The 15,581-nt window shown below is 33.6% G+C and overlaps 1 protein-coding gene across 2 annotated transcripts in view; it reads right to left on the reverse strand.

Annotated features, from left to right (window-relative positions):
- LOC149798459 (uncharacterized) overlaps positions 1-5,718 on the reverse strand; it is a 134,147-nt gene extending 128,429 nt beyond the window's left edge. The window contains exon 1 of one of the 2 annotated variants that reach the window (XM_089963650.1): positions 5,469-5,718. In XM_089963650.1, the coding sequence (XP_089819776.1) occupies positions 5,469-5,529 (61 nt within the window). In that variant the 5' untranslated portion in view covers positions 5,530-5,718. The remainder of the gene's footprint in view (positions 1-5,468) is intronic. The other variant, XM_089963651.1, reaches the window with a different exon arrangement.
- Positions 5,719-15,581: the final 9,863 nt, after the last annotated feature.

The following is a 15,581-nucleotide window of genomic DNA, read 5'->3' on the forward strand; positions in this document are numbered from 1 at the left end:
TCCTAGATAAAACCGCAAGGATTTTACACTAACAGACAACAATATTGGACCACATTAGAAATGGAGTCGTCTCTGTTGATTTTATTTGTGTTATGAATTTTCTAATAATTTCTTCGCCTGGCGGAGATATAGGTTTTTTTGTTGTTTTTATCGACGCCTTAGTATTTTCTGATGTTGGCGATATTTAAGAAATTAGTTATTTTACATCTTCTGCACCCTCACTCTGCCCTTGATATTAACATAATTTGTTTTCTTGTTGGAAGCTGTACCTGCTGAGGTGGCGTTCCTATGGTAAACGCTTTCGAAGCTTCTAAAGTCATTGATACTACCTTATGAGCAATTCCATTTTCAATTATTTTATCGAATATATTTCCGACGAAACCTCCTGCAACTTGTCTGCAATAAAGTTTTCGTTGTGTCATTTTGTTAGATAACCCTTTGATCTGAGGTCATCTAAAATTTCAACAAATTCGTTGTCGATTTCTGTTCTTACATTTAAGGATTCCTTTGATGAGATTAATAGCATCAGCTTGTCAGCTATTTCAGCTTGAGAGTTTTACAACTTAAAACCGGAAATAAAAATTCCATGTGGGTATTTTTTGCAATCGAAATCAGCTCTTCTACTGCACAGAGAATATTACTAAAACCAGTCTCTGTAATTTTTCTTACAAAGTTCATCATTTCTTTTTTATGAACATCAGCTATAACACAGTTTCTTATCAACCCAATTTTTTTCTCAGTTTCATATGGTGATGATAACCTATACATGTTCAAAAGAGTCTCATTACTATTCAAATAACTTCATTAAATTTACTCTATTATCTTCTTCCCAATCCATCATATCATTGTGATGCCCATAATGTGCTGAAATATAGGTATTTAGAAATTCATCGTACTCTCTATTCATGATGTCTTGGAGGATATTGCTCAGACCGTCATCAATAATATCATAATTTTTTAAAATTCTTAATAATCTGATTCTTCGTTCTGCAGCAGTCGGGTCACTTATTCGCTCATCAATTTGCTCAGCTACTTTCCATTGGCATTTTTCTAATCTTTCATGTAATCAGTCTTTAAACCTTGCGATATCTTCAGGCGATACCGCAGAACTATCTGTATGTTTGCCAAGTACACCTTTTGTCACTGATCTAAAAAATATGTATAGCAGTTTCTTTTGCTGTCTGTTGTTGATCACGATGTTCCTGTTCTACATTTTTCTTAAATGCAGCTCTCGTTGCACAAACATTTTTAGAGCCTCTATTCGTTTTGAGTTCGTTTTTATAAGTATATGTAAGATTAATTGCCACAATCTATGAATGTGTCGATTCCACATCTGAACATGCGATTTCGATCACGTGCTAGCTTTTCGATCACGTGTTAGCATATAAAATAAAAAAAATTGTTTTTGGCAGTAGTGTTATGATAAAGCTAAGGAAATGTATATTTTAATATATCTCCGTACTGCTCTCGTGCTATATTTTGTACGTCAAGTTATCGAGTCCAGCGAATAATACAAAACAACCTGTATTTCGCCCGATGAATCGATCGACGTTATAAAAACCTTGCACTAGATAATCTGCATTGCATTTCTGATTGCGCAACAGTGAAAAATAAGATTTTAGTTTATCCATCTCGGCATTGATCAGCAGGATGTAATCAAGGACAATAATTTGTATGGTCGTCAGAATCTAGCTCGGCAACTGGAATAATATATTCGTGTTGTTTCATCATAAACATATCATTACGAACACGTAGTTCATTTTTTAGTTTTTTGTTATACTCACTAAGCAGTTCGTATTATCCGCTGTGAATTTACAGTGTAAATAAGAACTCAGTTATAGTTTAAAAGATTGTTATGTAACAATGTCATCAGCAGGTTCGTTTTTTTTTTTCTTTCTGATCCAGTTCGTCCTACTATCAAATAGTAAAGTTTGTAGGTCGTGGTTGTATTGATGTTTGATTAATCGCTCAGTGTCAAAGTTAATTATGCTCATTCTATACTAGGTATTCACACAATTTTATCAGGCGGTCAAAGTTTAATTTTATCTTGCGGTAATAAATTAGATTGATCCGTTGCACAAACTTTGGGACCTCAAGAACAAACTTCAACTACTCAGGATGGTGCAGAGTAAACAAAATTATCTCTAAATAACTGGGATTACAATGACAGGTAACTAAAGAATGTCAGGTCAGTGAATGCTAGACCTTGAAACAACATATCCTCCTATCAACGTAGATAACACACAAGCAGTAAGCTATTCTCAGTAAAAGACGATCGATAATAGTAAGTTATGCTTGATCGGTGGAACAATGACTGGCCCGTTAAATATGGACGCTAATACAATAACAATTACTTATTATCCAACCACTGCATACGATATAACAAATAAATCGTATGTTGACTTGTCATCAGTTACTGCAACAAATATTGCGTTTGATATCTCAAACTGCTGATACAATTTACGTTAAGCAAACCGGGGCACAATCATGGGTACGATTGAAATGTTGCTATTAAGATAACTTCTACGTACATGCCTGCTGTTTCACCCGATCATGAAAATTAAAATTTCGTAGGTAGATAGTGTTGCCCAATCGCTTTCGATTGGTGGTATTACAAAACGGGATAATATAGTGTCGGTCACGTTCCATATCTCGCTGATGCTGCTAATAATCTTTGTGGTTTTGTTTCATTTGCGTCAAGTTATTATCCTGTAAATAATCCAAGGCATCAGTTTGCGTTTAACAGCCTTATATCTAGCGGGTCAGAGTGGATCACAAACTTAGAAATAGATGACATATGAAACAAAATACAGTATCTAGCGGTTGTAGCAATATGGAAACTTCAATTACCAGGTCGACTAAGTGCCATTGTTGGATCGCTGTCTATCTGGAGATGAGAAGGATCAAATGATAATATAATATGGACTTCGCTGTATATGACATAGGTTGTTTATATTACTGCTTCTCGTCAAGTCACACTTGATCCTGCATTTACCACAGACAATTACTCGTATTTCCGGAGTTATGCTGTCATTGCGGAGGGTCCATACCCAGATTTGTCCACGTTTCAGATATATGCAGTTGACGATTTAAAGTGATTGTTATATATAATTATGTTGATGCTCCATCGATCCGAGTTGGAAAAGAGTTTAGTAACGTTATACCTAACCCGAATACACGATCGCAATATCCGCTGTTGATCAGCTAGACCCAGAGATTGCGGAGGAAGAAATAGCAACAAATACGATTGCTCGAAAGAAAAAAAACCAATGTTAAGTTCACCCGGTTTAAATGAGAACAGTGACAACATTGTTAGAGTTCCTGAAATTATGGACCCTCAGCTGAGATACGCGAACAGAGACCTTAATATACTTAGTAAGTACTATCCTGTAAGTGACTGTGAGGAACAACGATTAAATGTTGAGTCATTGTTGATAAATACGTTGCTTAGCTAAATATATAAAATATTTTGACGATCGAGAAATCGAACCTTGCTGAAACGACATATCATGGTGGTAAAAAGGCAGAGCAAGAGCGACTGAAAGATTTATGATGATCTTTATAAGATCTTTATAAGATTGCTGTAACAAGGAAACGTAAGTTCTAAAAATTAGTAGGCTCAAAGACGCATTTGTTAAACTTCAAATATTGCGTGTACTTGGCATGGGCTATTATGATAAACAGACTTTGTGGAATATGGTTGATAATAACCTGCTAGAAACAGCATACATAGTTCTAATTTACTCCTTAATCAGTGATGAAAAATATAACTTATATCATATTAATGCTGCACTAAACGTAGTATCAACTACGGAGCATAGGACTAAGTTATATGATGGTGTCGAACGAGACATCTTTTATCAGGAGCTTGATGATATTACATCTGCAAATCCTGGTATTGCATATGAAGAATATGACGCGTATGATAGTTCTAAAAAAATGCGTAGGAATTCTATAAATAACAAAGTGGTTGCTAACACTAAAACATTTGTCTAAATTGAAGATTTCGATGCTGTGCATGTATTGTTTCAATGAAATCTTCCTAATTGTTTTATTTTGTTTGTTATCTTTAACCAAAGTACATTTTCAGGAAATGTTGTTCGAGTCACAAAAATGTTATCTAATATGATTTGATGTAGCGTCCGGACATCTATTGAAATCAGCAAAACACGGAAGTATGTATTGTGCTTGTTACCAATGTTTATGAGAACAAGTTGACGTCAACTCAAAACAAAGAAAGACGATAACTCAGTACTTTAAATTTCGAAACTTTTTGAATCTGAATACTGATTAGTCCCATCAATATGATCATTTCAGCGACAAACTATAATTCATAGCTGATATTTTTTATTTATTTTATCATACAAACACCATAAGTACATTATTGGCTATGTAATGATAAGGAGATGTGATTTAAATGCCTTTTTCCAAAGCAGCCAATCAGTGCTGACCTGTGCGGTATTTATTTTACCGACAATCTCCAATTCATCTACCTCGGACCCCTACGTTTTGGGTGATTATCGTCTATTTCACAGTATGGTTACATCTTTGCACAGGCTTTGACATCCATCAAGTGCAAAAACATGTGCACTTTAAACCAGAAACGTATTGGATCGATGATTAGTTTTGTACCTGTACCTAAAAATGCTTCAAGGATCAAAACTAAGTTAAAAAGGAGTATTTATATAGATATTGCACGTATATGAATTAATAGAAAAAAGGAAATGAGAAACAACAAGATGCCTGCTACCTTTTTCATACAACTGACAAAATTCCAGTGCTGCTACTGTCTGATTGCTTTATTTGTTCGTACGTTACATACACTCGTTTACGATTGCCTTGTACAAAACACCTTTATGTCAGTAGTACGTAATCGAAGAACATACATTTTGCTATTTTGCCACACTGCGACCATTATTAATAATAAATTGTTATTATATCATGGTCACATGACAACTGTCCATGCACAATTGAATTGACCCCTCAACCATTTACCCTACACCCACCTATTCAGAATTGAGAATATTTAGTCAAGAAATGCTCATGTGTTAGTTCTTTGGGCCCATCTAAGGTAACTGCGGAAATAAATACGCTATTTGTAACCTCGAATCTTCATAATCCCTTATTCTAGGATATATGTATATCCTGATATATATACATAAACGTCATGTGTGTATAACGTAATGAAAAGTATAGGTTACTAACCGTTGTATAAACGTGCGCTAGGTTTGGATTGGAAAGTATACATTGTAGAATAGCTTTAGAGTTAATTTAATAGCATACATATTGCACTGCAATCAATAAGCTTTCCACGCGTGGAATAACTTCGAAAATGCACATTAAGAACGTTAACCTTATGATACAAAAGCCAATAATGGTCGAGTCAACCTAGTTAAGTTCGTTTTCCGATGCTGCGTTTATTTCAATCATGTACGCTCAACACAATTTATGCATAGTTATGCACCTACCTTGCCCGGAGCACATGAAGACTATGCAGTCTAAGGTGAGAAATAATAGTGTCCTGGTCATTTTCTAAACTTATGATCTCTTGAGGATTTCCTGTCCTAACGTTGGTGTACCCTAAAATTCTTCGCCGAGACAGCTACATTGATACGTTTAGGCTCATATGAGTGCCCTCCCTTATCGCAACTAGGAAGCAAAAATATCCAGTACGTATTGTGGTGTTATCAGTTGCTCAATGTATGTGACTCACAATCAGTCCATACATGCAAATCGTCATGCACGCTTTCATTTGTGCATTCGTTACATTCATTTTTACGCAGATGAATGCATCCAACTTCCGTCAAGCCATACGTTCACATGCGAATACGAATCAATATTTAAGTCACTTGCAAAGGCATATTCATCTTAATTTAAAGAGACTGAACATAACTGACAATGTTGAGTGCAATATTTTAATCCTTACAGCCGCTATAAACAATACCCGGCATAGCCTCCCACAACACTGAGTACATTGTCAAACTTAACAAAAATAGCTCAGTATGACAAACAGGTTTTTAGACAGGTTTTGTGTGTTTTGTCAACCTGAACTACAACACCACCCTGGGTTCCTTAATAAGCAGTAATGCATATCAGCAAATGGAATGACAAAGCACGGATGATGTACGGCTTAGGAGAAATTTGATAGGTTATTCTAGGATAAATAGCTCAGAGTTTGGAAACAATCCCAAATTTCTTGTCTCTTTCACTACAAAGAGGGTATATTTTTCTATTTTTTGATTTGTGAATGTTACAGTAGCACAATGGTGCAGTTTACACCCCATAATGGGCTATATGCTGTATAATGCTAAAATGTACAGTGAGAGACTTTGTCAAAACAAAGTCTGAATTGATAAATTTGCCTTAGTTTTAATGTTAGTGCTGATTGGTTTTGATTGTTTTTATGATATTTAACATCAAGCAAATATATTTTTGGATGTTTAGTAAATGTTTGAAAAAGTTGCAATGGAAAGAAATATGTATGACCATATTAATGAAGAAAAGGTCGAGCAAATAGCAGTTCAAAGAAAATAAAACTTGTACCATTATAATATGGAAATGGTATCATGCTATAAATTACACACGCTCTTGTACGCAAAATAAATTAAGACAAATACAAAATATCTATGTTATTGATAAACGACGACTATATCTTGATTAGGGGTCTGTTGTTACAGGACAAAGAACATTTGGTCTTACAAAGCAATAGCCACAATTACATTTGAAAAATAGTTATTACAATTCAGCCTCTACATGCAAAGCACAGTATATTCTTATATTTCTCACGTCACAAATGCTGCAGCAGTATATTGCAATACCTTGTCAACATAAGAATGAATTCGGTGCCTTATAATTCTGCGTATCGTAATTCTTGGGAGGGAGACAATTAATCAACCGTATACAAAATTATAGAACATCAAACTCATTCTTGTTTTAACACAGCTTAAAAATCAAGAGGCAGAACATTCAGGTATTTTCCATTAGAACAAACATATATCACAGCAACGTTGTCGTATCATGAAAGTATAATTACTGAAAAGGTATTGTTTATTTTTCAGCCAAAAGAAGAGATAGAAGGAATTGATTAGTTGTAACTTCACCCTTTTTCCTTTTTGAATCAATACTGCACCAACCCCAACATCACTTGCATCAAAAGATAATTTAAATAATTTACTGACATTTGGAACTGAAAAAGTGGTGCTCTCTAAATTATCGCATTTTAATTATTAAAAGCCCTGTGACATTTTTCAGACCAATGAAACTTGGTTTTCTTACTCAATAAATTTGTTAGCGGTTCCGGAATTACAGAAGAGCATTGGAACCAAATTTCCGATAATAACCCGCCAAACGAAATAAATTGCATTAGTTGCCTTTTAGAGAGAGTCATGGGGAGAGAGCAGCGACCTTAGCACATATAGGTTTAATCTGTCCGTGTCCCACTATATGTGCTGGAATGTAACACAAGCACGACAAAACTCAAGTTTTAATTAACTGTCAAATTTTCATCGGTGAGTCTGTCAGATAGTTTACTACTTGTCCCTAAGTTATCTTTAAAGTTGTCGTTGTAAATAATGACATCATCGATTTGAGCAGCACAATAATCTAGACCAGATGTAATTATGTTCATTACACTTTAAAAAGTAACAAGACGAACCTTTCGTCACAAAATCACTTTATTTTCATAAGTACATCTGGAGTGACGAGTGCCCAAATTTGCAATCAACTTTGCGTCAATGGAATTTGCCAGAATCATTTCAAAAAGTCAAATTGGGTTACATATTTTGCATTTCGTGTTTTGTCAATGCAGTCATCGATTCTTGGCAATTGAAATAAATCAGTTTTGGTCACGCTGGATGTGCACAAACGGAAAGTATTATATGGATTCAATACCAGTATACATGCTAACCTTCAGTGCCTTTTACTCGTCTGTGAAATCATAATCCAGCAAATATTAATTTTCTTTCTTTAAACGATTCTGTTTGAAAGGCTTGTCCTGTACGAATGCTACTTCAGGGGTGTTTAATCTATAATTTCAACGTCATGGTAGATTTTATTTATTCGTGTAGGAACATCTGGTACCAATAACTCATATTTAAGTAACAATGCAATAGTTTCATTCGAATTCTTGTTGCTAAAGATGTAAAAGTGTCTGTTCCAGATTATTCATAATTTCTGAATTCCGAAGATAGTTCACTACAGTCTAATTGCATTCCATCTCTTAAATCCTCACTGTGTTATACATGTACAGTTAAATTGGATGCATAATTAACCTGGTTATTTCTATCAATATTGCGGTACCCCTTTAATATATTAACGTCCCAGGAGTACTAATATTGAAATGTAACTCATTCATTTTCTTTCTACCTTTGTAAGGACTATAATACCTAATATTAATGAAATTGTGAAGAATGCGCAAAAGGGACAAGACTGTGTCACCAAACTGAAAAGTTCTGTCCGTTGTAATTATGTCGTACTTAATTTTCTTTTTCGACTTGAATTGCCGGTTACTTGATACATACAGAACTTGCATGAACATTGCTGTCATAAAATATGACCCTTGATCAGACTGGACGGAGACCAAGTTGAGTAAAAACTTTATCAAGGCTTTTACTATCGTTTAATTTTAATATTCCTCAAAGGAATTGCTTCCGAAAATCTTGTAGATCAATACATTATAGGCAATACGTATTGGCTACCTGACGTGGTCTAATGTAAGGTCCAAACACAATCAACCATTACTCTGCTAAATGGTTCGTCGAATTCAGCAATAGGTTACATATGAGAGTTCGTTATCTTCTGATCGGGTTTTCGAAGTGACAAGAAATGGTTAATTATCTCGTGATCAGTCTTACTGATCCCTAAATGACCAGCAAAATGGGCAAGGTTATGAATGTCCCTCAGATAGTCTTCATTTTTCATACGAATCCCATTCTTTACGTTTTTCGCTGAGCTAAAATGACTCTTATGATCGTTTTCCTTTTCGAAGATAAGTGATTGTTGTTTGTCACCCTGATTATAATAAAGAGAATGAGCATCGAAAAGAGGATTGTTATGATCAATATATTTTCATTTATCCAGACGAGGAGAAAACATGACCTTACTAAAAGCCTGACTAAGACATATGTCAGCTAAAGGAATACTTTTCTGAGCATTGTCATTCTCACGAGCTGTCGTTCATATAGCTCTAGGCAATGCACAATCAGAAATAAAGTGCCCTTTCTTCTTGCGAATTTACTAACGTAAGAAGAGATCAGGATATCTGGTCAGTCTTATCAGAAACCCGATGTCTAAAGGTTGTGCCAGATTGAGATTCGAAAGTGCTCCTATATTGCTGAAATATTGTTTACCAGAAGATTGCTCAATGAATGATTAATGGACAAAACAAATTTCATGCGCTAAGGAATACTCATCACCTGTACCTTTAGCATCTGGAAAGTTTCGATCTTATGGTTTTCAACGCAAGTCTTAACGTCATTATGGACACAATTCTTGAACTCTTCAACTAATATAAGTTGTCTGTGAATTTCGTAATCATAACCAACGTTTTTGTCAATGTACCACCTTCAAACATTTACAGTTTTTCTCTTGCAAATTCGACAGGGTGTGTCCAGTTTCCTTGTATGTAGTTCCTGAACCTTTGAGGATATGACCCAGGTACAAAATTATAACCCTTTAATATACATTCCTTAACTAGATCATAAACGTCACTTTTCAGTACTGACAGGAAGTGTATATGTCACGAGCTTTGCCAAGAAGTGCAATTTGCAATGCAGTCCAATACACGCTTGACCGTTTAAAAGTTTCTGCAATGCATTCAAGATGAGGAAAGTGTATATATATATATATATATATATATATATATATATATATATATATTTCTTTTTCTTTAAAAGGGTGTACAGAACTAATCTTTTTAGGAACATCAAAAAAGCTTTAATTTTATTGTATAGTGGGGACTTGCATTTTACTTGCTATTTCTAATTCCTTTAATTTTAATTGGAATTTTCTTCTTTTTGTCACTTTCTCTCTGGACTCGCATTTCTATTTCTTTCTTTTACTTCTTTCTGCACCTGCATTTTCTCTCTCTTCTCTTTTAATCTAATTGCATTCGTCTTTCTTCTTTCCTTTTGTTGAAGCTCCAGCGTCTATATCTTTATTTCATTCTCGACATTTAATTTCAATTCCATGACTTTTAACTTAGAGACAGATTGAGACTCAATAACCCAATCCAAAGACCATTTATCTAAAATATTTCATGTGCCAAATAGTGGACCTAAACATGTTTTTTGTTACATTATAAAGAAACATTTGCCTCAAAAAATATATATTTTCTGGCAAGATGGAGCAATTCATCCTTATTCAAGGAATCTAACCGTTCCTCAGTTGGATTTGTAATAAAGTTCTCCTCCTTAGGTGAAATGTGAAAAGCGTGTTGGTGTCAGTAAAGATTTCTAAAATATGAAATGATACATTTGACTTAGAAAATACCCAAAACAAGGTGAATTTAAATTACAAAATCAAATATCTCTGAAATATCTTACAGACATCCTTATCGCAAGGACGAGCGCCTGTGCTTCATTACGACTCCACAATCCTAATATAAGTAATAAAACTGAGTGATAAAGATTAGGTGTTGTCAAATGCAATAAATAATTTCTTTCAATAAAATAAATTGTAAAAATATAAAAGTGAACTTACAACATTGCAAATTAAATTCTAAATAATCCTACAAGTACAGACACAAGTCCTAATGGTTTTAGTTCTGAATAAACTTTAGTGGAAATGCAAATTAAATTCAGTACTAAAAGTGTTGATGTGCCTGTGGTGGCCCTTTCAATGGTGATGAGAAAATGGACTTGAATCAAACTAAAACAGTCCATGAACATATGCTTGTTTGAGATTTCAGTTTAAGTTCAAGTCTCTACATCTACGAATGTTATTTTTGATGAGCACTTATTTCCAGTTAATTATGTATTTGAATAAATAAAATTCCAGCTCAATGGAACTAGTGGATAGAAGAAATATACAGCTGATTATGCTTAGAGCTTATAGCACGAACCAGTAAAGTCTAGAAAAACAAGATTACGTATTCCTCTACTTGACCTTGGGATGCAAGTAGCATTTTCTAAAACAAAGATCTATTACCCAATGGAAAAAACTTAATGTGTACTAGATAAAGTCTCAGTTATCATTAGAAAGTATATCGCTACCATTGCTATTTAAGATGTGGTAAGCAAAGTATGAATTAATGTGTGCATGCAATGCGCATTTACACGAATATGCCTGCCCCAGTTAATGATTTTATGGCTTTGATGTACAGATGGTACATTACTCCTTCGTCCATATGGAACGTAATTGCTTATATCTTATGTGAATGCGTTATGCAATAACGATAATTATAAATGAAAGTACTTGGGTTTCTTAATCGTGTACAGCGCTTCATGACAGTGTTTTATTCATTTCTTTAGGAATTTTAAAATATTCAGTTCGATTTATCCATTTTTGCACATGTCTTCACGAGCAAAGTGCCCATAGTGAGAAACCTAATCACATTCAGCTCTCGGGCTGTGGAACACAACTTAAAGACTGAGTATACTACGTATGTTCAAATAGGAATAATTAATTATGTTTATCTTTACATTTATATAAAAATACTGACACAATCAGTGAACCAAGACGAGTCATTTACCAATCAAATTTATGAACAAGATCACTGATATAAATATCCGAGGTCAGAAGACCACATACACATATCTGCCCAAACGATTTTAAAGTGCATCCCACATTCATGAACATATTTTAAATACACAGTATACAAGTATATACGTTAGACTATACAAGTGAAATCATTAATTTTGTATTTTTATATAATTCACAATCTGTAACGTATAAAAATCGTACTTGTGGATGAATCATTAATCATATTTTTGTACAAATTCTATCCTTTGATCACCCTTTGTGACAGAACTGTACCTTATTCTTAGAAGTGCATAAATCCTTTACGTTGATAACCTTGGTATAGTTGTAATATTTGTTACATTTCGAAATGTTTTGTTTCACTCAAAATGTCAAGGTCATATCGTAACGTCCATGATATTCCTTTGCATATTAAACTGATTTGTAATACAGGTCCAGCAATGCTTCGGCATTCTGTATCTTTCTCTATCATGGCAGTGGAATACCTTTACGTGATTAAAGTAAGTAAACTCTTATATGTTTTGAAAACTTTTTCAATTTTCAAAATAATCATAAAGTGTGTATATTTTCTGATAATAACTAACATTGTATTTTTTAAACATTAAGGAGTCTCTAGAAAAATATTTTACATTAGGTAATAGTTTGTTTAAGACAATGCTAATTTTGACATGAGGTCAAGTATTGGAATATATAATCTTATTACTGGACAGATTATTCATGCGTGCCATAGTCATAAAGCAGAATCAAGCTATTGTTGTATACAGTATTTGATTCGAAATTATTAGATTTATTTCGTCTTTGGAAATGCAAACGTTCTCTGATAATATTCTTGAAATGGATAATAGATATTTGAATTTATACCGAAATTTCAAAGAGGATATTTTCTTGGAATGCAGTATTGTGTTTCAACAAAAGACCGGCGGCACATCAACACTTTCGGAATCATCCACAGGCACATCAACACGTTCAGCGTTGGATTTAAATTTAATTTTTACTAAAGGCTATTCAGAACGTTTACTATTTGGAATTTTGAATGTAATTCTTTGATTGTTTTAGATTTAATTCGCAAGACTGTAAATTCTTTTTAAAAACACAGCTTGTGTTCTAGAGAAATACATTATTTGTTGATTTTTACAAATATTGTTACTATTAACTCTTTTCTGCTACTTATTTTAAGACCGTAGACTTGTAACTCTAGCTTACTAACAGCAGATAGTTGGGTTTGCATTCGTATTGTGCGCCAATGCAACCCTAGTAGGTTATTTAGCGCCGAGGCAACTAGGGGTAAAGTGTTTTGCACAAAGTCAGAATATTGTACACGACGCTAGATGGCTCTTTGCGAACTCGCAGCCTTTAGCTTGCGAGTCTGGAACACTATCCAATGAGTTACTAAGGCTTTCAAATCTAACCGATACATTCCCTTAAAATGCACATGTAAAATAACATATTCGACAATAATTTGTAGCTATCGATACCTTAATGCTGCCATATTAATAGTTCTTACCATAAAACGTCGCATACATTACAATTGTATTTTGGTTGTAGAGCTATTTGTACGTTCGTGCAGATTAAACGTCGTTTTAATTAGTTTCCATTCTGTCCCAAAGAAAACCAAATCGAAAGGATGTTAATTATTTTTTCTCAGATTCTCTGACTGTCCATCACTGCTAAACCAAGAGTGAATCAGCAAGAGAGCACGTTGGGTGTAACATCACTGATTGTTCTAACTCTGTGCATATACAATTTCTTCCAATGTTTTTAAAAAATTAGTATCTTCTCAAACTAGACGTTATTTCTCCTAAACAAGATACGATATGGATGAGATTTATATATGCATTAAGAAACAGGTTTCCAAAATTAGTCTTTGTGAGGAATTTCATTCTTATAGTCCTGATATTTATACCTACGTGCTGATGTTGTTTTCATTTATGGCACCTGAAACTTTATGCGTTTGAATTGAAACCATCTAAATGGCTTGAACGCCCTTGTTTTGACCGTCTTGAACATGAACAACAAAGCCAAGAAAATCAAACTATAACCTAAAATACAAACGAACATTTTAGGCATTATTGTATCAAATGAAGTAATTTATTTCATTTCGTTTGCTAAATGTCACATTTTCATGACAAAATTTCGATATCAAACTGGAACGTAAGCACTAACGAAATCTTACGATAAATATACAACTGGTATTTTGATCAAAATAAAGTTTAAACTTTTTAAATTCATTCTAAACAAGAGAACTGGAAGCTTTAGTTTGAAATGGGCAAGTGTAAAAAACGACAACGTTCCCTATGAATGCAGAGCTCAGTTCTAATCTTACAAGTCCAAAATGGTCAGGAGGGCATCGAAATAACCCTTCCTTAGTTATACATGACATGATGGAACATTATGTTGAGCTCGACGTTCCCAAAAGGTGAGAATGAGTCATTTTTTTATAAGACATCCTAATGTACTATAGATGAAATAAATGTTAGTTTGAATCTTAAAGCAGGCACATTGAAGTTGTTGCTTTTGCGACCACAGTGTATTACAATACAAGAGTATGATCAGATGTAAAATTATTTTACGCAACTGAGTAGAATCTTGCATAAGTGATTATTTCAATTATAATCAATGACAGGTTTTTAATAAAATTTAAAGAAATCATTCAACGTATTTAATTAATTTCTTTTGTCATAATCGTAAATTCAGTATTAGTGTATTTGCATCACGCGACAATTATACCTATGTTAGTTAATATCAACCGCAAATATGGGATTACAAATTGACTTTGAATAACTTTCAGATGCCTTGGTCCTTAGGGCATCACCTTATATATCATCAAGCCGTCATTCACTCTGTTGCTGGGTGTTCATTAACGTGTACAATATTGGAAAATAATATATGGGTATATATTTCTAAAAAGTAACCGCCTTGGCTCAGTTATTAACGTCTCAGCCTCGAGATCGAAATTGTGTATGTTCGAGTTATACCATCGGATAAATCGAAGTGGATCACAATGGTATTATTGCTCGAAAAGTACTTTATGTTTAATATTGCATATAGTGCAGTCCAATTTCAATTGCACCCTTCAAACTCCGCTTATTCAAGCGTAAAACATCGATCATAGGTTAAGTTAATTACTGTTGACACATGTTTATTGAAACACTTATCTGGTAAAGAAAGACCATTACAGTGTCAAATACATTATATATGAAGAGACACTATTTATAAATTGTGTATAAGATTTATTCATAAGTAATATTTTTTAATATCGATATTGAAAACAAAGCATACATATTGGAAAAACAAAAATTAAAGCATCCAACATAATTATGGAAGAAACCATAACGAATGTTTCATTGCATAAATTCCAGCAGAACAAAACATGAAAAAAATGATTACAAGTCGAGAATAGTAAATCGGAATAACAGAGGTGTAATTATGAAACGATATAATTTAAATACATTACAAACAATATTATATTCTTCTTTAGAGGAAAATACCATATCGAAATAAATCCTTTCATGATGCTAAAGAAAACGTTAAATAATTATTTTACGTACACATGTAGAATACATATGTTGTTAATCTTCATATATATATAGGTTATTTTCCTACGTATTTTATTACATGCATATTGGTTACTTTTATGTACATAATTCATACATAAATAATGCAATATATGCATTGCACACAAAAATCAAAAATACTTGCCTACGCGCATATTTATTTTTTACATAACTACTTGCTTATTAGGTGTAACTGCTGCTTTAGTCCTTTCCCACCTTCTTCTTATATGTTTCAGTTCTTGCCGAGGGGTATAAATATGTACAATCGAGTCTCGGATTTAGCCAATGTGGGTATGTGAGAAATCTTGACAGTAGCTTCTCGTGGGTCGG

This window comes from Sinohyriopsis cumingii, chromosome 6 (assembly GCF_028554795.1).
Source record: "Sinohyriopsis cumingii isolate HCF-2022 chromosome 6, ASM2855479v2, whole genome shotgun sequence".
NCBI lineage: Eukaryota > Metazoa > Mollusca > Bivalvia > Unionida > Unionidae > Sinohyriopsis > Sinohyriopsis cumingii.